This window comes from Thalassophryne amazonica, chromosome 23 (genome assembly GCF_902500255.1).
Source record: "Thalassophryne amazonica chromosome 23, fThaAma1.1, whole genome shotgun sequence".
In the NCBI taxonomy this organism is placed as follows: domain Eukaryota; kingdom Metazoa; phylum Chordata; class Actinopteri; order Batrachoidiformes; family Batrachoididae; genus Thalassophryne; species Thalassophryne amazonica.
The window spans coordinates 21,894,622-21,917,905 of NC_047125.1; the positions used below are offsets into that span (position 1 = coordinate 21,894,622).

The 23,284-nt window shown below is 39.7% G+C and overlaps 1 protein-coding gene across 1 annotated transcript in view; it reads left to right on the forward strand.

Moving 5' to 3' along the window:
- Positions 1 to 22,523, forward strand: part of sema4f (sema domain, immunoglobulin domain (Ig), transmembrane domain (TM) and short cytoplasmic domain, (semaphorin) 4F) — a 79,670-nt gene extending 57,147 nt beyond the window's left edge. The window contains exons 2-15 of the mRNA XM_034164154.1: positions 8,952 to 9,097; positions 9,189 to 9,248; positions 12,887 to 12,985; positions 14,088 to 14,199; positions 14,412 to 14,531; positions 14,671 to 14,825; positions 14,916 to 15,097; positions 17,511 to 17,652; positions 17,780 to 17,993; positions 18,068 to 18,177; positions 18,253 to 18,404; positions 21,245 to 21,300; positions 21,390 to 21,580; positions 21,673 to 22,523. Coding sequence (XP_034020045.1) covers positions 8,952 to 9,097; positions 9,189 to 9,248; positions 12,887 to 12,985; positions 14,088 to 14,199; positions 14,412 to 14,531; positions 14,671 to 14,825; positions 14,916 to 15,097; positions 17,511 to 17,652; positions 17,780 to 17,993; positions 18,068 to 18,177; positions 18,253 to 18,404; positions 21,245 to 21,300; positions 21,390 to 21,580; positions 21,673 to 22,377 — 2,444 coding nt within the window. The 3' untranslated portion in view covers positions 22,378 to 22,523. The remainder of the gene's footprint in view (positions 1 to 8,951; positions 9,098 to 9,188; positions 9,249 to 12,886; positions 12,986 to 14,087; positions 14,200 to 14,411; positions 14,532 to 14,670; positions 14,826 to 14,915; positions 15,098 to 17,510; positions 17,653 to 17,779; positions 17,994 to 18,067; positions 18,178 to 18,252; positions 18,405 to 21,244; positions 21,301 to 21,389; positions 21,581 to 21,672) is intronic.
- The last annotated feature ends 761 nt before the right edge of the window (positions 22,524 to 23,284 follow it).

Here is a 23,284-nt window from a genome sequence, read left to right on the forward strand (position 1 = left end):
AGTGTTTGTTTCATGAACTTGAGCTGTGAAAATGACAGTGAAAAGGCACAAAACCAACATAACTTTTCATCAACACAATGGCTTCCAGTCACATGGAAGCTCATGTCTGCCAACAGGAAACACAAAAAATGTATCTCCACTATGATTTTTTTTAAATACTTATTCTCAAAAGGTGCTTCATCATAATTATGAGAGTTGAAGTAATTATTCTGAAATAGCCAGAATTATGAAGATTCTGTGCAATAACTACGAGATCCCGTCATAATTGGGTGATGAGATGTTAAGTCAAAATAGCGAGATCGTTAATCAAACTTATGAGATACTTGGCCTTAATTCTGAGCTGTAACTGTCATAATTCTGAGATTCAAACTCATAAATACAAGACAGTAAGTCATAAGTACGAGGTAATAAGTTGTATTTATGAGATGCTAGATCATAAGTCAGTCATGACTATAAGAGCAACATATGATCTCATGATTAAGACGGCATGAATCAAATAATTATAACTTCTCACAGTAATTACTTAATATTTCTATGAGAAAGCAGCACTTGGGAATGAGTATCTGCAGTCTTGTAATTATGAGATGCTATGTTATAATATGACATGCTAAGTTATAATATTGTACGTTATCCTTATACGATACTAATATAACAAGATATTAAATCACATTATAAGATTATAAGTCATTGTTATGAGATACTAAGTAATATAACAAAATAGGAAGTCATCATTATGAGATACTAAGTAATAATAACGAGAGTCATAATTATGAGATATTAAGTCAATTATAGGATTGTAAGTCATTGTTATGAGATACTAAGTAATATAACGAGATAGTAAGTCAGTTATGATAACAAAATAGGAAGTCATCATTATGAGATACTAAGTAATAATAACTAGAGTCATAATTATGAGATATTAAGTCAATTATAGGATTGTAAGTCATTGTTATGAGATACTAAGTAATACAACAAGAAAGTAAGTCAGTTATGAGATGCTAAGTAATATAACAAAATAGGAAGTCATCATTATGAGATACTAAGTAATAATAACGAGAGTCATAATTATGAGATATTAAGTCAATTATAGGATTGTAAGTCATTGTTATGAGATACTAAGTAATATAACGAGATAGTAAGTCAGTTATGATAACAAAATAGGAAGTCATCATTATGAGATACTAAGTAATAATAACTAGAGTCATAATTATGAGATATTAAGTCAATTATAGGATTGTAAGTCATTCAATCAATCAATCAATCAATCAATTTTTTTATATAGCGCCAAATCACAACAAACAGTTGCCCCAAGGCGCTTTATATTGTAAGGCAAGGCCATACAATAATTATGTAAAACCCCAACGGTCAAAACGACCCCCTGTGAGCAAGCACTTGGCTACAGTGGGAAGGAAAAACTCCCTTTTAACAGGAAGAAACCTCCAGCAGAACCAGGCTCAGGGAGGGGCAGTCTTCTGCTGGGACTGGTTGGGGCTGAGGGAGAGAACCAGGAAAAAGACATGCTGTGGAGGGGAGCAGAGATCGGTCACTAATGATTAAATGCAGAGTGGTGCATACAGAGCAAAAAGAGAAAGAAACAGTGCATCATGGGAACCCCCCAGCAGTCTACGTCTATAGCAGCATAACTAAGGGATGGTTCAGGGTCACCTGATCCAGCCCTAACTATAAGCTTTAGCAAAAAGGAAAGTTTTAAGCCTAATCTTAAAAGTAGAGAGGGTGTCTGTCTCCCTGATCTGAATTGGGAGCTGGTTCCACAGGAGAGGAGCCTGAAAGCTGAAGGCTCTGCCTCCCATTCTACTCTTACAAACCCTAGGAACTACAAGTAAGCCTGCAGTCTGAGAGCGAAGCGCTCTATTGGGGTGATATGGTACTACGAGGTCCCTAAGATAAGATGGGACCTGATTATTCAAAACCTTATAAGTAAGAAGAAGAATTTTAAATTCTATTCTAGAATTAACAGGAAGCCAATGAAGAGAGGCCAATATGGGTGAGATATGCTCTCTCCTTCTAGTCCCCGTCAGTACTCTAGCTGCAGCATTTTGAATTAACTGAAGGCTTTTTAGGGAACTTTTAGGACAACCTGATAATAATGAATTACAATAGTCCAGCCTAGAGGAAATAAATGCATGAATTAGTTTTTCAGCATCACTCTGAGACAAGACCTTTCTGATTTTAGAGATATTGCGTAAATGCAAAAAGGCAGTCCTACATATTTGTTTAATATGCGCTTTGAATGACATATCCTGATCAAAAATGACTCCAAGATTTCTCACAGTATTACTAGAGGTCAGTAATACTAAGTAATACAACAAGAAAGTAAGTCAGTTATGAGATGCTAAGTAATATAACAAAATAGGAAGTCATCATTATGAGATACTAAGTAATAATAACCAGAGTCATAATTATGAGATATTAAGTCAATTATAGGATTGTAAGTCATTGTTATGAGATACTAAGTAATATAACAAGATAGTAAGTCAGTTATGAGATGCTAAGTCATAATTATAAGATAATAAGTCATCATTATGAGATACTAAGTAATAATAATCAGTCATAATGATGAGATATTATCTTAATTATAGGATTGTAAGTCACCGTTATGAGATACTAAGTAATATAACAAGATAGTAAGTCAGTTATGAGATGCTAAGTCATAATTATAAGATAAGTCATCATTATGAGATACTAAATAAAAATAATGAGTCATAATTATGACATATTAAGTCACAATTATAAGAATGTAAGTCATTGTTATGAGATATTATGTAGTAATAACAAGATATTAAGCCATAATTATCACATACTAAATCACTGGTATGGGATAATAATAACAAAATAGTCATAATGATTAGACAATAAGTCACAATTATAAGATTGTTAGTCATTGGTGTGAGATACTATGTAATAATAACGAAATAGCAAGTCATAATTATGAGACGCTAGGTCATAATTATAAGATTGTAAGTCATTGTATCATTGTAAGTGCAACGATAACTTTGTTGCACTTAATAATGTAATGACAATAATATCTATCTATCTATCTATCTATCTATCTATCTATCTATCTATCTATCTATCTATCTATCTATCTATCTATCTATCTATCTATCTATCTATCTATCTATCTATCATCATGGGATATGAAGTAATAATAACGAGATAGCAAGTCATAATTAGAAGATTGCAAGTCATCAGTATGAGATACGTAATAATTATGAGATAGTAAGTCATCATTATGAGATGCTAAGTCATAACTGGAAGATTGCAAGTTATGATCATCAAAATTATGCAAATATGAGATGCTCACTATTAATTGCAATACAGTAAGTTATAATTATGACATGCTAGGTCAAAATAGCAACACGTATGAGATAGTAAATCATAATAATGAAGTACAGCTTAGCATCTCTTGATTATGACTTTAAGCTACAGTGTGAAGGACTGAGGGTTGTTTATTAGCAGAAACGTAATATAATGTTCATAACCATCTGTTATTTGTGTATCTGCAACAACTAATGAGTGTCTTTTCATAAGCTGAGAATGAGCCTTTCTTACCTACATGGTACTGCCATGTCAATACAGTTGCCCAAAAAAGACATATTTACTCCACCGGTCACATTTTGCAGTGCGGCGGCCAGATTGAAGTATAAAGAATAGTAATCAATGGTTGCACCCCGTGCTCAGTCTACGGGTTGTTAGCGTAGGCTAACAAATTTGACAACTAATTTTTGTGAAATAGAGTATCATACATGCTGCTTATCACAAGAGAAAGCAAGGGAACATTCTCAAAGAAGTGAAATGTGACTGGTGATGTCACAATGCAGTCTGCAGCCTGACCACTAGATGACACTAAATCCAACACACTGTAGCTTTAAGATCTCATTATTATGAGAATGCACCACTGGATGAGTGCAAAATATTGCAAAGTGTTGGCCATATGCATGTGCTGCAACAGACTGCAGTATTCCTTCACACATTGGCTGATTTACAGGAAGTCCTTGTGGTAGCAAATCAGTGTGCAGAATGCTATTTGACAGCCGCTGCCTGGAGGCTTTTGAACTGAACAGATGGCTTCTTAGTCAATGAGAAATGACATTAATGTGAAATGTTACGAGAAGCAGACGCACACCGAGTGGATGAGAGTCTGGATGGAGAGAGGGGAGGTAACGTGGTCGGGGAGATGAACTGTCTGTGATTCTGACAGATGTCAGTGGGTTTTTTATGACAAGGAACACACAGACGGGATCTAAGTGGAAAACCATGTCAGTGCCATTTGCCAGGGGTGGCAAATGGCACTGATTCAGGTGTGTTGGAGCAGGGAGACAACTAAGAGTGTCAGGAATGTGGCTCTTGAGGACCGAACTTGGCCACCCCTGCCATATGCCATATACTTACAAGAGTGGCATGGGGCATCACACCCACCAAAACTGAAGCACACGATGACTGCACAATCAACACTGACTATTATTTAAGGTTGTTCTCATGAATTCCACTTCTGATCCTCAGTGGATTTTCCTTAAAGCATCTTCCCCTTGATGGTACACATGGTGTCCATTCTAATTATGTGTCTTTAATATTGCATTGAGAGCCATGTAATTATCTTGTGTGACCACAATGCAATAAATAAATGTTACATGAAGGGAGTATAAATCCAACTGAGTGTGAAGTATGGATGTGTTTTTGGAATACTTTGGTAGGGCAGATATTTTTTTAATTTACAAATTTTAAATTTTAAGGTTAACTAATATAGCAGCTTCCACAATAAGCTAGAATGGGGATCTATTAGAATGAGGGGGTCTGCCTTTTTTCAGCTATACCCCCTATCAGAATGGTTAGGATTAGGGTATTCAGATGCCTTCAGAAGGGCATCACCCATTAGTCAGAAGCTCCGTTAGTCAGAATGTTCTGTTGTCAGAAGGGTTACACAGTAAATTTGGCCAAGTAAAATGTACTCTGCCAGGATAACACTTGGTCCTAGTCCAAATAGAGTTAAATATACTCTATCATAGTGCTAAATCAGTTCTATCACAGTGTAAAATCAGCTCTATCATGCTGTGAATGACTCTTATTGGAGTTGAAAAACATGATTTGACAAGACGGTAGAGCTGATTTCACGCTATAATAGAGTGTATTTAACTCTATTTGGACTGGGACCAAATGTTATCCTGGCAGAGTACATTTTACTCAATTTACTGTGTAGGATTAGGGTATTGAGAGGGTTTTCTCAGGAAACCCAACTGATTTTCTAACTTCTGAGCATTTGGACTAACAAACCTTCAGAACCCTTTATCATGTCATCCATTCATCAGGAAGTAGGTAGTTGGTCCAGTAGTAAGAAGGTGTTTTAAAACAGGTTATATATTAGTAGAGCAGAATTTTTTTGCATTTTGATTGTGTTGGCATGACCACAATTTTTTCTTTACTTCCACTATGTAGACTTCAAGTCTGAACCTCAACCCTGAAAGCTGAGCCCCTGTTGTAGTATTCTGGCGCAGGGTGTGTGCGTTAGTGTGTTTGTGCTATTGTTTACTCGCCTCTTTAAATTCTCATGTTATCAGGTCAGAGAGTCAACCCCATTAAGGACAGGAAGCTTGTTTGTTCTCTGTCTACTGTTTTGGAGATTATGAAGCTGTTGACAGCTGCACATTAAGCAGAGGGTGTTACTGTGGATTTGGTTTTTGAACGACAACAAGGCTGCTTATAAGACAAAGACGCAACATCTTGAAGCTTGCAGAAATCGAGGAGGGTCCACTGATCCTAGTGTCCACTGGCCCGAACCTCTTTATATTATTTGATGGTGTATATCACAACCCCAGAATGATTTTAAAGTTCACTAATAAATGTAATATTTTCAAATAGCTAACAAACTAGATCCAGTTTTGTTCAATTTACAAAAATAAAACATATGATTCTGTTGACATACACCATTAATCACCTTTAATTGTATTGTTGTCAGTAAATCTGTTGAATTGAAAATAAAAAAAAAAAATGGAAATTCACCATAATGAAATGTTTTGTTTGTTTTTTTAAATTGTTACACTTTTGTAACATTACTTAACCTACTTTGGTGCAACATATAGCCTACCTTAAATGTAAAAACAACTTCAACATGCTCTCCGTAATAGTAGGACTAGGACTAGTGGACCCAAGGACTAGTGGGAAGTTCCCGCAGAAATCTGCCTTGCTTTTTGGTAACAAGTTAGCAAAAAGCCTTGATGCACTTTGCATTCAGCAGTAATACATCAATCTGTAAACTGTTATTGAGGTTGAGTCCATCTGTTAGCTCTGTTGTGGTGTTGGTAACCGTGAATCATCTCCTGAGTGGTTCTGTTCAATCTTAATGATGATCTTGATGAACGGTGGTAGAGCAGCTGGCTCAGTGCAATAAGCAGTTTGGTTACCAATATGCACATGAGTTAGATTCCTGGTCATGCTACCTATCTGTGTTACTGGATGCTACACTTCATTTTCACTGTCTCAGTACATGGGTACTAGCCTTGGCTGGGGAAGTAAGATGCGTCTGACTGGCGCTCCCTCCAGGTGGAGTTGTAGATTCTCCTCTGCTTCACACATCCAGAGCTTCAGGACATATGTATGTAGGATTTACTTTGAACAATAGTAAACAATCCATCTGTCCATCCATCTATCCAGATGTTTTCCTCAGGAACCCGAAAACAAGCACACCTGAGTAGCCAACCAGACAAATTCAGGAGGTGCACTAGAAATTGCTGTATACAAGTTAAAATATTGCGAAACAACAATGAAGCTGTTAACCTCCTAGGGCCTGGCATCCACATATGTGGACATGACATTTTTGGTTGTCTAGTCCATAAACTAAGTTTTGTTTCATGAGAACCTCCGGGTCTTAGGAGGTTAAAGCATATTTAGTGGAAGCTTGCAGACCGTTTCTGCTTTGCCTTTGCAAGTCTAGATGAAGTTTGACGGCGCAACAAGACTGAAGAAAGTATATACTGACAATGCAGCGGAGTTAGCAAAGCACCCCTGAGCAAGTAACAAATAAAGTGAACAAATGGTGACCAAGCAGTTTTAAACCTGTTTTGTAGATGATTAATAGATTTCTGGCAAGTCAACCAGTAAATCATAGGGTGCGACATTTAGTAATACCAGAATCACATGTGCTAAACAGGCATGTTCATTTCCTGTATGTGAAAATAATTTTTGTGGGGGTGATGCAGTTTGGACTGACTGAGAATCAAACCTACCCAAAGGTTGTCAGCTGACACCTGCACTGCAAACCCCCATCCACTGGTGTGGCAACAATGCTGACTCCACAACTAAAAGCCCAACCAGTGCATATTGAGGACACATGATTCATTATGATTACAAAGCCTTTGTTTTGCTCATATGATTCATGTTTTCATCAGCACATTGAGAGCTGCTCTTCTGCAGGGCTGTTGTTTTTGCTTTTCTTTGGTTGTGTGAGCACGACGAATGCCACGTAATGAGTCATGTGCAGGCCATTTACGTGAGGTCATATTAAGATTACCAGATTTACTTATTAGCATCTTTAATCTGTTTCGCTTGAGGGGTTCATGTGCGGCGTGATGCGTATATTTGTGCGTGTGCATAGGCTGAAGTTGCGAGACTCACTAAACAACTGCATGTTGAGGTTTTTCCGTAAAGGCCAGCTGAGGTCAGGGGTGTAGGATTAAAAAAAGAAATCCCACTCCTAAATCTTTTTTACAGCCTGTCTATGCACTAAAACACAAATTCCACCCTGACAGCTTATCTCAGAGCAGAATAGGAAAACAGCTCAAAGAGAAACCACAATTTAATAATTTGGAGTTTAATATAAAAAAATGGCTGAGATAACTTATCATCAATTATAAAAATAAAAAAAAATGTAGAATGCATTTTTTATTGTGTCATTATTGTGCATAATTTAGGTAATAAAGGCAAGAAAATGAGTGTTTTAAAGGAAAAAGAAAACAGAAAATAAAGCAATATGACTCAGACATGTCAGTTAAGAGATTCTATATTTGTCTGTTTGGGCTGAGAGTAAACATGGAAACTAAATGAAACATACTATAAGAGACTGAGAAGGATTAAAGGATTTAACCTGTCATTCTGGATGTTTTAAAGGGTGGGGTGAAACACGTGTTAGTCTCATCTCTCTAAAACATCACACCATACTTGCGCAATAGATATACCATAAGGAACAGATGATCACGTTGTATTTGAGATTTGTTTGGTGCATATATTTGCATATTAATAGGTCATTTTTTTCTGAATAAAATAACATATTAACAGTGCATAGTAGACACTTGCTACTTACACCATAGGTACCCCATATTTGATTTCAGGTGTTGTTTGTTACATATTAACAGTGTTGCCACAGTTATTTTGAAAAGTTACTTTATTACTTACTTTTTACTGTTACATTTTACAGTTACTTTATACAGTTACTACAGTTACTTGTTCGCAGCTGCTGAATTTATCTAATAAAGTAACTAGGAATCTAACGGGTATTTTTAAGATTGAGTACTCAGAAAAGTAACTATTAGTTACTTTGCTGATGACTCAATCTTAAGAGTAACCAAGTTAGATTACTAGTTACTTATTAGTTACAAGTTATTGGCAGCTGCTGATAAAGTAAATGCATGAAGCTGCTAATGAAGTAACTGTATAAAGTAACTAAAAAATTAACTAATAAAGTAACTTTTCAAAGTAACTGTTGCAACACGCCGTATTAATTAGGATTGTGTGTATAACATCATGAGACAAAAACTCTTGAAATTCATAATCCTGGTTTATTATAGCGATGAACATACAATATCATACACAAACAAAGTCTGCAAACATGACATTTTTAATCAAAGTTTTACAGCATTGTGCCTGAGAAAACCACAAGATGTATTCTGGATCCTATTACTGACATGCTAACTTGAATTTGAATTTTTCTGTGTTTTCAGATGCCATTCTAGGACCAGAAGATTTGGAGGGTGTGACAAACTTTAGCACCTTCCTCCTAAACCGTATGTCGGGCGTGCTTTACCTTGGTGCCAGAGACGCCATACTGGCTGTGGACACCAACAAAGTGAAAGAGCGTCCACTAAAGGTAGGGAAAAAAATTGGCTATCATGTCGAAAATTCACAAATTATTTACGGTGTTGTGGATAGACCAAGTGATCATCTGTCTTTTTCTCCAGATAAAATGGGATGTACCAAAGGATAAGAAGACGTTGTGTATGGGAAAAGGAAAGTCGGAGGTAAGCGGTCAGGCCCACAAGTTATCAGTCAGCAGGTTAACTCAAAAAGTTCTAAAGCAATTTTCATGAATCTTGTTGGAAAGGTTAGGCTCTGTCTGGAATAGCAACTCTCAAAATTTGGGGTTATATGGACAAAGGAATAGATCCAGATCACTTTTGTAAATTTTACCAAAACAAATGCACAGATATGAAAAATAAAATAACCCTCGTCCCATCCAGAGGGAGTCGTAAACTCTCATCTGCTTCACAGTACACAGTTACGTCTTCTTCTATTTCTTCTTCTGAGTTAGAATTTTTATAATCAGGTCATGATCAAGGAGCAAAGGCGGGATCAAGATCAAAGGAATCAAGGATTCACGCCTTGATCCCGAGCCGTACTCAGATGTAAACAACTTTTTCTTGACCTAAAGTCTTTGATTCAATTCTGTTCATGTCCTTTTGAGATATCCAGTTGACAGCCAGACCAGTTGGAACAAGAACGTCACATCTGCCCCCACAGATAGGATCAAATCTCGATTAATCAAAACCCTGTTAATGATAATTTAGTGTCTTCAAGCAGCTTCGTACATTAAAATGTGCAATTTCCTGTGCTTTTGCACATTTGGACACCAACATGCTGGTGTTTGTGTGTGTGTGTGTGTGTGTGTGTGTGTGTGTGTGTGTGTGTGTGTGTGTGTGTGTGTGTGTGTGTGTGTGTGTGTGGGTCGTAACCCCATGCTGCTAGGAATCGGGTGGAAAGTTCCGGGATTCTCGCCAAGTGTGTGGAAGCGTATATACAGGAAGAGAGAGAAATGGGGGGAGGGGAAGGGGGAACAGAGGGGGGGTGGGCAGATGTCCAGTAGCGGTCTATGGAAGCTGATTAAATAGAGCGTCCCGTGCACCCAACCTGTACGTCTCAGTGTGCTGCCACTACAAGCTAAATGAACTACCAGCATACTGGAGATACGTTTGCACAGTTCAGGTTCATTCATACTCGCTACAGTTATGTGGACATGTCCAGCACATACGTACAGCCTTTACGACAACTTTTTTTTCTACAATTTTACCTTCAAGGCCCACTTAAAATAAAAAAAACCCACCACCACTGTAACACGTCTGCAATACCAGTATCAAACAATAGGGGCAGTACATCCACATCGACAATATGATCGGAGAGATGTTATTGATAAATATTTGTATGTGTGGAGCTGAAGCACAAATGAGCTGGAATAAAATCTCCAACAAGACAGCACTCCCACGATTTTGTACTATTCTGCCCCCTGGTGGACATATGTTTTAATCTGTCAGGTTTTCGTGATGCACTTTAATTGCGTGCATATTGCACGGTTGAATTAGACTTTAATCGGACAGTGCCACAAGAAATAGTTTCTGTCTGTTGAGAAGAGAATTCTGCAACCGTGTTTCCACAAACACAGTACGGTGGTGTGAGTGGTTAGCACATCACAACCAGAGGGTTATGGGTTCAAACATTATCTTGGCCTTTTTTCCATGAGGAGTGGTAACATGGGAGAGTCTCTGAGCATGTATTGATCCTTTATTGTCAGGTTATTTATTGACTGTGTAGTGAAAGCTGGTCTTCCCACACACAGTACGTGCGTTAGGGGATTGGGTGCAGTGGTATGGTTTCTCTACCTTCAACCCATTTTGTAACATGCAGATTAAGCCATAGGTGTGAATGGTTGTCTGTCAGACAGCTGTACTCTCCAAGGTGTACCCTCTCTCTCTCACTCTCTCTCTCGCATTGCATAATGGGAAAGGTGCCACCCTGCCAGTGATCCAGGCAAAAGTAATTTGATGGGTGCTGACTGTAAAAACTCCTTCATTCCAGTTAAATCAGGTCGTGATAAACAAAGCCAACAGTTAGTTTTGACCTGTTATTACAACATTGTAAGAGAGAAAGGAGAAGAGGAGACCAAGAACGTATGAAGGGTTGTTGTTCTGATCCAACAAGACAGAAAAAAAGAGAGAGTGGAGACAGAAGAGACGCAAGACATCAGCAAAAAACTGACATGGAGAACAAAGGAGACCAAGTTATCAATGTTACACAATGTGTTGTTACTGTTTTTACTTGACTAAACAATACAAATCAGGAATATACTTCAAATGAAAATGCATTTTATGATGGTTTAATGTTTAAGCAGAAAAATACCACGATGTAAAGAATTATTTTTTTCTTAAAATTACATATGGGCATGATTTTGTCTTGAATCTGAAAATGTTGGACGAAACACATGAAAATTAGTATGACAATATTCACATGCTGCCACGTTCCAGCTGTTGCAGCTCATGCAGAGGTGTTGTCATCTACTTTGCAAATTATTAACATAAATAATTGCAAAAATCAGTTTTGTTCCGTGGTGAACCCGACTCTTTTCTATTTTCTAAATTTTTTTTTTGTTTAATTTGTGACTTTATTTCCTGAAAATGTCAGATTTTTTATTTATTTATTTATTTATTTATTTATTTATTTATTTATTTATTTTATTGCAAATTTCTGTGTTTATTTTCTGAGTTTTGTTTTTCCTGACTATACACTCCCCAAGACACACACACACACACACACACACACACACACACACACACACACACACACACACACACACACACACACACACACACACACACACACACACACACACACACACACACAAACCACCATTTATTATTATTATTGCCTACAATGGGAATAATATGTCATAGGCAACAAAAAATAAGTATTTTGTTATTTTCGATGGTACTCTTTACTCAAAAATGTATACGCATTTATTGGTGGAGCTTGATGACTGATTATTCCTGCATTTTTAAATCAGGCAGCAGGAAGTGTGTTTTCAGGCCTTTCTCTGATATTTAGTGAACAATTTTAAGAATAAAGGCAAAACTATTTGCAGAAGATGATTTATGTCTATCTTTAAGTGCAACATGTTTAAATGTATATATTTTCTGGTGTTGGAGAATGAAGCTACTATATGTTTTTTGGCATATTTTGTGGTTTTAGGGACATCAGTGGACTAATAAAAACACGTGCAACAATTTAAAAATAAATTATTGCAGATAATATTGGGTTAGAAGCATAACTTGATGTTGTAATAAGTGGTGCGCTACGCTGTCAAAAAGATATAACACATATTATGATCACATATAACACATGTTACGATCAGCCTGTCCATGTGGAGCTGTAGCAGTGGGAGGGTTGGGTGTTCAGTGATATGATCTCAGTGTCAGAGAGGATCAGGTCCCTGGGCTGAAGGTGACTCAAGGTCTGGAGCTCATCCAGAATGACTTAAGGCCATTATTCGGCCCACAAACACACAGATGCTTGCTGACATTGCTTGCGTCACACTTGTGGGTGGTCTCTGTTCAGAGCTTCAGGGATTATCAGGTGTCCCTTCCAGCAGTGGGGGTCTCCTGTTTCCAATCAGGCTCATTGATACTCAAATGGTTCTCAGAATCACCTCCAACCTTTCTCCTAAATCTAAAAACCATCACGACTGGAGCACTAACACTGGAACCAAACTCTATTATGTATTTGATGTTTATAACATATATTTTTGAACAGTCTTTTTTATGATATATGAAACATTGTGATGAACACTTCTTCATTTCTGTCTTTATTTGTTTGTGTTTGCCTCCCCCTGCAGGAAGACTGCAATAACTACATCCGTCTTTTGGAGTTTTTAGGAGATGACCGAATCTACGTGTGCGGCACTTATGCCTTTGACCCTCAGTGTGCTTTTTTGGTGAGTGTGCACGACTGCTTCCTGTCACAAGGAAGATCGACATTTGCACGTGATGTCATTTCCCTCAGGACTGATGGAAAAACGGCTGAAAATGTTTCAAAATTTTGTATTCTGTTTTACAATTTTGGTATCTACAGTTGCAGAAACTCATCAAGTTTTTTCTCTTTTGCAGATTCTTCTTCTTCAGAATTGTAAAATTATTCATGTGACTTTTGATATTATAAATATTTGAAACTAAGGAGTGTTTTTGTGTTCACCCTGTATATTCAAATGAGGAGCAGTGAACCTACAATTTTGGGCCATTCTGGCATTTTTAACAATAACATGTTTTTATTCTTTATATATTGTATTAGTTTAAATAGGAACGTTGGCAATTTGGGCATGTCAAACTTGTTGCTACCAACAGGGTCCTGGTGGCCACGAAATCCATCATTGCTTGTTTGATAGTCAAGATGTTTAGGTGCACTGGGAATAATGTTTCCAGAAGTTATGGTGAATAGTGGTGTTAGGAAAGCTTTAAACATGCACATTCTTCTTATATCGCAAGAAAGCTTGCACATCCTTATGTGCCTTCCTCCTGTTGTGCTCATTTTCTTTGGAATAATCTGCTGACATGAGGCACCTTTTGATTGTGTTCTAAGACATAAAATGTTTCCTTAAGGTGCCTTAACGCTTGCATGAATTTGATACGCACACTCACATGCAATCTGCCATGCCAGAGAGTAAATTTGCTGGCCAACATGGAAGGCTCAACTGGATGCAGTTGTGTCAAGGTTCCTCTTTACTGAGCTAACGCTCTGTTGGAATGTCAGCCATTTATGGGTTCTTGGATCGAAAGCGTTGAGGTTGTTTCTTGTTGGACAAACCTTTGGTCAGAATATCGTTGCAAATGGTTGGCACACCTGCCTCCTAACAAGTAGGTCCCTGATTAAAGGACACCCACGGGCCATTGTTCTTGTACATCTGGAGTCACATTCTATATGAAACTTGCTGTGGTGACCCGGATCCAAACAGGAGAAGCCAAAGAAATCTCAGTTAATTGACAAATCTTCGCTCTGCTTCTAATCTCTCGTCTTTTTTTTTTTTTTTTGTCATTTTGCAGGAGCTACCCTCCTTCACTCTAGAGGAAACTGAAAATGGTGGGATAAAGTTGGAGACTGGGAAGGGCAAGTGTCCCTTTGAGCCCATGCAGCACTTTACGGCTGTAATGGCAGGTGAGTCAATGCCACTGGAGAGTTTGATTTATTGTCCCATTTTTAGCTTGTTGGGTATCCATCTAGACTTTTGTACTACCTGACAAATACTCTACCCTTGAACTCTAAGCCTGGAGTATTTGCAGATGAACCCCTCTATTTAAATTCATCGTACGTTCGTTGAACTTGCTTTGGTTTTTCTTTTCCCTGCGTCTTGGTGTGTGCTTGTCTAGATGGTACTCTGTATACAGCAGCCACAAGTAACTTCCTGGGAACGCAGTTTGACATCTCCCGGGCGACGGGACCCGAGCAGGAGCGCATCCGCACGGAACAATCCATCAACTGGCTCAGCGGTGAGACAAAACAAACGCGCCTGCGCAAGCCTTCCCTACTTACACAAACACATTCACATTTACAGCATTGTTCAGCCCAACCTGTCTTAAGGATTGCTATGGGCTCTAACCCCCTGTGTGTCTTATGTGTACTTCACAGACCCAGAGTTTGTGAGTTCAGCCTTCATAAAGCAGTCTCCAACAAACAACCCTACTGGAGATGATGACAAAATCTACTTCTTCTTCACTGAGGTGGTCAGGGAGAATGACCTGTACACCAAGGTCCAAATCTCCAGGGTAGCTCGTGTCTGCAAGGTAATTTGCCGTCTTTCTAAATGTTTGACTGAATGATTCATGGGTCACCTTTCCTCAGTTCCATGTTGACTTTGTCTTTTGCCTGTGTAGTCTGACGTGGGAGGGCTGAAGACTTTGCAGCGACGTTGGACCACCTTCCTCAAGGCTCAGCTGGTGTGTGAGGACAAACCCAGTGGGCAGCGCTATAACATCCTGACCGACGTCTTCACCGTGCAGCACACACCAGAAGACCCCAGCAGCACACACTTCTATGGACTGTTCATGTCCCAGTGGTAAGCTGAAGATCAAGCAGCCCCAGGACATGGAAAGAGCAGAGGTCTGTTGCTAGTACTGGCCTTTGAACAGCTCTCACCAGCTCTCACACATGGCCAAGTTTAGCATCATTTCAGGCTGTGATAGGACAAGTTATATTTTGGTACAGCCTAGCTGGTTTCTAAAAGTAGCTCTTGCCTGGCAGTATTTCTCACTAAGTTCTCCTGAGCAGGTACAACATTCAGAAAATGTTGGAGAAAAGAAGTTCTTGCACTTTTAATCTCTTAGGCTCAGAACAGCCTGGGGCAGGACCGGTGTCGCCGATCGAACAGTCCCTCCTTAAAAGTGGTCCACCCTGCCTTCACCATGCATGCGTCATTTCAGACCATAGCAGCACATCTGAGTCAGACTCTCTACACCCAAAGTGATCAAATGGAAAAATGTGATTTTTAACCATCAGATAACAAAGTAAAACCTCTTAAATCATACTAAAGTCAAACGAGGCAATAATCGCCTCATTTCGCTACTGACGCACCGAAATGATGTAGGTGCAGCAACACATCAGACGTCTGCCGTGCTGCTGTGTGCTCTGATCGGTCCGCTGTCTTTTATGATGAAATAATGCTGAATTTATGTGGAAATGATTGTTGTACTAAAGCTTCAGATAGCTGAGATACAGTAGATGATGACTGGAGTGCAGTTTTAAGCAGAAACGAAGTGATAATCGGTGGATCGTAGCTGACGCTCCGAAATGACGCATGCACAGTGAAGGCAGGGTGGACCAATTTTTAGAGGGGACCGTTCGGTCCATGACACTGGGGGAGTCAGTGTAATCCCAGTAGAAAATGCTCACTCTGTCCTCAACTCTCGATATCTCAGGGTAATTCATGCCACGTTTGGCATGAAGAATAGAGTTGAGTCAATCCTGCATGAGATCACCTGGATCTGAGTGACAAGCAGCATACCGACTTTGGTCCATGCCGAATTGCAGCTCAGGAAAAAGTGATAGATCCTTATACACTAAGGAGGCCAAACGGTTATGACTGAAGTGTTTTCCCAGAGGCATCACCTGGTTCTCATGGATTGGATCGTGAGGCCAAGTGATGCATTTGTGATGATGAAAATAATGCAGTCACTCAGCTGAGGAATTTGGGGCTATTGAAGGGTACTGGTCTTTGACAAGTAAATCGCTGCCCCTGTCCACGCACAGCCCTTCTTCAAACTGCTCACCCAAAACAAATCGTGCAAAATAGATATGAGTAGCTAGGTTCTAATTTGAACTTTTTAACTTAAATTTGCCATCATCAAATGAAAAGAAAATGCATACGAAGGAATGATATAGTTTGCAGTAAGCTGCAGCAAAGAATTGGTCAGTACAGAAACACACCCTTCCAGTAACTGTTAATGTAATTGGTATTGACCAAGCTAGGTAGCTAGCTTAACTCAGGCACTGCACTCCAATGGGCCTCAGGGCCTAAAAAGGATTTTCTTCTCTCACATCCTGTTGTCCTCTTTGTGCACCAGTATATTGAGTTTTCCAGTCTGTAGCTGTGACTGACTTGCTATGCATGATTGACCTAGAAATGTGGTGAGACCATGGTGGCGCCTTCATGGTCCTTGAGCCACTCATCAATTTTGACCTAATCGGTGTCACTTTAGGTAACTCAACAACAACACTTACAATCCAGCCTCAGTGTACCATGGCCTACACAAAAATGTATGATAGCCATCTCAGGGTGGTAGGTATAGCCAGGGAGGGGTCAGTGAAGGGTTACACAGAGTCTAAATTTTAAAATGCTCCAATCATGTTGAAAAATATACCATATAAAGGTATAGTTAGGACTAACTATGACTGAATGTTATGGAGTTATGGGGTAAAAACAGCAAAAATTGAGACAAAGGTCAGTTTCAGTTTGTACAGGGCTCAAAAGTTAAAGTTGTTCCAGTTTCAGTAAAAACAAAATATGCAAATTATTAGTTGAAATAAAAGGATTAATAAATTGAATAGTTTTGAATGTCTTGAATGCTTGGCCTCCAAAGTAAAGGTCAAATAAGGTCGACATCCATTGAATTCTATGACATGTGACATATGTTACCCTGTAATGATAACTATGCATGACAAATGGTGAATGGATGTCTCTGTACCTGAGCTGTGAATACTTATGTACTTGTGATTTCTTCATTTTTTTATTTTTTTTTTATTAATTTGTAAAAATCTTTTAAAAAACAACTTTTTTCACATATCATTATGGGGTATTGTGTGTAGAATTGTGAGTTAAAAAAAAATCATCTATTTGGCAATAAGTCTGTAACATAAAACATGGAAAAAGTGAAGCACTGTGAATATTTAGTAATATTAAGATGCACTGTATGTAGTATCTGGGACATGATGCCATCTCTCTGTGTGTGTGTGTGTGTGTGTGTCTGTCATAGGGAGCGCGAGGCAGTATCGGCAGTCTGCGTTTTCAGCTTGTCTGACATTAGTGTGGTAATGGATGGACCCTTTAAGGAACTGAAGAAAAACTGTGACTCCTGGATTAACCCTGAACCTGTTCCTGCACCAAGACCTGGCCAGGTCAACTCCCAAATTATTTTATGGCACAACATTGAAATCTCCAACAGTGAGAACTGGCAACTTTATTTAATAACATTTGTTTCATTGGTAAAATCTTCTTTCCTCTTCATCCTGCTGCTGTCTATAGTGCCTGAACAATGCGTTGAAGGCAGACGGGTGTGACTCATCCTTAAAACTCCCTGACAAGGTGTTGACTTTTGTGAGAGATCACCCGCTGATGGAGAACAGTGTCGCCACGGCACCCCTGCTGGTCCGGCAGGGAATCACATACACCAAACTGGCTGTGACGCGGAGCGGCAGCGGGAAGGCGAGGAAAGGAACAGTGTTGCACCTTGGAACAGGTGAGGAGAACAAGACAGTGTGAAACAGAACATTATAAATGCAGGATGTTGTTGACTACATGCTTGTGTTGCAGATCGTGGGGAGCTCCACCGGGTGGCAGTAGTGGACCAGAGAGCCACCTTACTGCAGGAGCTCTCGCTGTTCACTGCACAGGAGCCTGTCAACAATATATTACTGTATAAGGTAATAGAAACACAAAAGCACACTTGGAAACATGAGCTTTGCTTTTTTAAAATTCTTTCTTTTTGTTGTGTGCAGGGCTGGGCACTGGTGGGCAGCCCTCGGTCTCTGGCTCGCGTGCAGGCTGAAGGCTGTGCTGTGTATAACAGTTGTAAGGTTTGTGCTGCAGCCAGCGGACTGGGCTGTGTGTGGAGCAACGCGGAAAAAACCTGCACAGCCACAGAGGCTGAGTGAGTAATACAGGGGAATGAATGCACAACTTCAAAACAATGTCATACCTATTTAAAATTTAAAGCTGTTAGATAATTTATTTTATATATAAACTTTATAATGTATTTATAAATTGTTTAGGCTCTTGTTATCATATGCACACGATTATTATTATTATTATTATGTTATTACTTCTATTTTGTCATTTGATGTTTAAATGGACCACAATGGAGATAAGTGTTTTCACTTTCTTGTGTCATCCATGTATTTTTAACATATTTACAATTATATTGTGTACTGACATTGAACTTACTAAATAAAATCACGCACGCATGCATGTTTTAATATATAGGTAGCCCACTGCTGGATTACTGTGAGTCCAGAATGTAAATATCAATGTCCATTGTTCAGTGATTTTAGATAATATTTCTTTACAAATATTACTCCTATCAATGTTCCATTTTGGCGACGTTCATCCTTGACCCAAAATACATAAGCATACCAAATGGCAAATGTCAGGTCTCCCCAGTTTGTCCGTTCTCAAAATTGCATGCACTCACGCACACTTTTACTTTTACACACCTACAAACAGAGATGGTGGCAGAAGACATCAAACGCACTATCCTTTTCACTCATGGTAATGGCAACATGACACTTATCTCGCTCATGGTAACGGTGACATGAATTTAATTTAAATTTATTTCATTTTATATAGCACCAAATCATAACAAAGTTGCCTCAAGGCGCTTCATCCAAGTAAGGTCTAACCTTACCAACTCCTAGCACACAGGCGACAGTGGTAAAGAAAAACTCCCTCTGATGATTTGAGGAAGAAACCTCAAGCAGACCAGACTCAGGGGGGTGACCCATTGCTTAGGCCATTCTAACAGTTGCAAGGTTTTCACAAAGTGGAAGAAACAGAAAACAATGAAATCAAAACAACATCTACCGCATCAGCTTCAGACCAGCCACCTATTCAACAACATCAGCCTGCGAAATGCCTCATCATTATCCTGGGAGGGGAAGGGACCAGAGACTATTAATTGATGCCGACACATATCATTGCTGCCAACATGAATAACTATGTGGCTATATCAAGTGTTGTGTTCTTTTTGCTGACTATTCTTGTGCAACGTCAGCACCCTAATGTGAGAGTCAGTGTCGGGTGCTGTGGCCCTAGGAATACGTTTAATGTCATGTGGTGTTTATAATGTAACTTTGCGGGTCATAGAGTCCCTTATCAGTAATGCATGGCTTTTTGGCCTGGATATAGGGGTAGAAGTCACCTGTGGACTTGGAGGGCAATCAACAGGCATGTCCAAGGCTGAAAAACAGTTCACAGTTGGCAGTGGCGACCGTGATCTGGGTACCACAACCAGGTATCAGGCCCTACGCAGCTTCTTCTGCCAAACAACAGTCCGAAAGCCGTCCTCTTTATCCAGCGTTGCTAAGCCAATGCTAATAAACACACTACCCGGCCTGATACTTCTCAGAAGCTGCTCTGGCTTGAGACTTACCTAAACTGACAAAACCAACTGAACTACAAAAACACATTAAATCAATAACACTAACAACACCATTAAACCAACATGAACTACAATAACAACATTTAAAACCCGAAAACCCTAAACTCCCATGGTACATTGCAGCACATCCATTGTTCACTGTTGTTAGCTAATATTGCTAATTTCTCCAAAAATATTAGTCCTATCAACTTTCCCTTGTTGGCAACGTTCATCCTTGACCCATCCTTGCTTGTGTGCATGCATGTAACTTTGATCATGAAGAAACTGGGGAGACATTTGCTGTTTGGTATGCTTATGTATTTTGGGTCCAGGATGGACGTTGCTAATTACATTCTGGACTCACACGCCATTCCAGCAGGGGGCGGTAAGTCATCTCTATATTAAAAGCGTGTGTGATTTTATTTAGTCAGTTCAGTGTAAGTACATAATATAATTAAATACATTAAAAATATATGGATGACACAAGAAAGTGAAAACACCTTTTTCCATTGTGGTCCATTTAAAAATCAAATGACAAAATAGAAGTAATAATAAAATAATAATAATAACAACACTGACAATAATAATTAAGATAATAATAATAGTGTGTACATGACAACAAGAAAATACATTAAGACAGTAAATTAGCATAGAAAAATGACGTAATTAACAGGAAATAAATGGGTTGAGTTCTTCTTCTAAAAATGATTGAGGTCTAAGGTCCTAAAAACATTTGGGACTTGCACACCATTCCAACTCATTGTACAAACTTTCCAGAATTTATCACCACCTTTGAAAAATGTCAGCTATCCCGTGGATCCCCATGGGCAACACGGGATAGCTATAGCTATATATATATATATATCCTTTCCAGGTTTAAAACTCACACCTTAGGGGAGGTGATGGGTTCAAATCCCCACCTGACTGGAAAATCACTAAGGGCCCTTGGGCAAGGCCTTTAATCCCGTATTGCTCCCGGTGTGTAGTGAGCGCCTTGTATGGCAGCATCCTGACATTGGGGTGAATGTGAGGCATAATTGTAAAGCGCTTTGAGCGTCTGATACAGATGGAAAAGCGCTATATAAATGCAGTCCATTTACCATTACCATCAAGTAAGGCACTCACAAGTCCACAAAACCCCGCAGAAAGGATTTTGTATGAGACTCACCAAAGTTTGTCATTTTTATTTCTAATTTTTTTTTCATCTGAGGTTTTATTTATTTATTTTAATTTCCAAAGTCTAGATCTGATGGGCATGAAGGCCAAAACTGCTTTTTGGTTGGCCTGATTATGAAAAAATTATTTGAAATATACATGCTTGACGTAATTACTCTGATAACATTTTGTGTTTCCAGGCCTGATTCAGGTGATACTGTCGACGCCGCCTTGAAGAAGTGCAACATTTATGAGGGTAAGTTTAATTTATTTTGGTGAACACACGTTCCTGCTTGATTCCAAGTGTGTTTTACCTACATTATTACACCTGCTGTATTTGATTAGGGCGGTGCTCGCCGTCCATCACGGAGATCCAGGTGTCCAGTGGACTGCACCTCGTGTTGCCATGCGTCCAGCTCTCCTCCATGCCGTGTAGCTGGGACCATCCTCCCCACAGACACACCAGGCAACACCACTCTGACCTTCACCTGACTGTGTCTGAGGAGACCGTGGGGAAATACATCTGCACCTGCCAGGTAACACCGCCACCTGAGACCCGCCTCCACACCTAATTCCATTGTTTTGCGCACATTTCACGTCTCTGCTCTCTGTCCTGCCTCTGCTGTAGGAAGCGTGGCCGGGTAAAAGAGACCCTGTTCCCTGCCGCAGGGCGTTCTATCAGCTGACACTAGAGGGCCCCATTGCAGGAGGATCGTTTGCGAGGGCTGGAGGTCGTGACCGCGTGGCTACCTACATCCTCACCTTCTGCGCTGGTGTGCTGCTGAGTGTGTTCGTCATGTTCTACATAAACCGCCGCTGCAGCCTCGGCCATCAGGGCCACCGCCTGCCGGATAACTCACAGTCCTCAGAAAAGGGGCGGGAACTGCTGGGATCCTCTGCCACGCCACAGTCACCAATCAGCACCAGTCTTCTCTCTGACGGGTTCCAGCTGATGGAAAAACACAACGGAACTAGCACCACGAGCACCACGCTGCACAGTATCCAGGGCAATGGTGGTCACCACGGAAACAGCTACAACCTGATCCATTGCAACCCCAGTAATGGCCATGGGAACGTGCTGCACACCAGCTCCACGTGCAACCGGAGCAGCACGGAGCTGGATTTCACCAAAGACATTTTTGCAGGAGATGGAAGGACAGAGGAAAGGGTGAGGGGCATGCAGGAGAGGGAGGACAGGGAGTTGGGGGACGACGTGGGCGATGGGTTGAGGGATGGATTAGGTGACAGCGTGAAAAGACTCGAGGAGCTGTCACGCTTTCAGGCGTACAGTTCACCAGCGCCACTGGCTAAGTGTGAGGAGAGCTCAATATAAGCCAAAAACATGCAACAGACTTTCGGAAAAGGAGAGATAAATATAATATATATTCTGTCATTTTGCATTTTTGACTGATCCGGATGTTATGAAGAGAAAAGCAAAACAGCTGCATCAGATCAGCCACTGCCAGATGGGTTTGGACGGAAACAAAGAGATACTAAAGAGATAGAAATCTATAAGAAGTATGTGTGAGACAGACTCGGCTCCTCCGGAACTGTTAAGAGTCGGGACTTTGAGAGCCACGGCGAAATGTAAATAAGATAAGACTTTATTGATCTCACAGTGGAGAAATTCACGTTACGTCAGCTCTTAATAAACACACAAGTTGAGAGTTTCAACTGTGGATAAGGAAGTGAGTCAAATGTTAAAGAATCAAAGATGGAAAAGCCATACCGCCTTTCCCCAGGTGCACAGTATTTCGATCCTCCCTCCTTCGTTCTCTGAAGCACGGCTTTAAAAGGCTTTTCAGTCCCTGACCTTCCTGCCTCTGAAGGAAGCCTGCAGTCAAAACGGACACGGAAAATCACAGCTAAGTGTCAGCTGGTACCACGTGGTGCTCCGTGTCCGTCTTGGTAGTTCCTGACTTTCTGATGCACCCTGGCAGACACACAGCTGCCATCACCTTTCATATGTGTGTGGATTTAAAAGCGTAAAGACGTATTGGTTTTGTCACTGTGTGTGTGTGTGTGTGTGTGTGTGTTTTTATAAATAAAGCATAAAAAAGCTCTTTCCAACCTGTTTTAAGGTCTGTGGTTACAATCTGTGTATGTTCAAAGGATAAAAAAAGAATTTTTCATTTGAACTGCTCCAATATTTTGATGTGTCAGTCCAATACTGGACAAAATTCCTGGATCAGACATTAGAAATAATAATAATAATAATAATAATAATAATAATAATAATA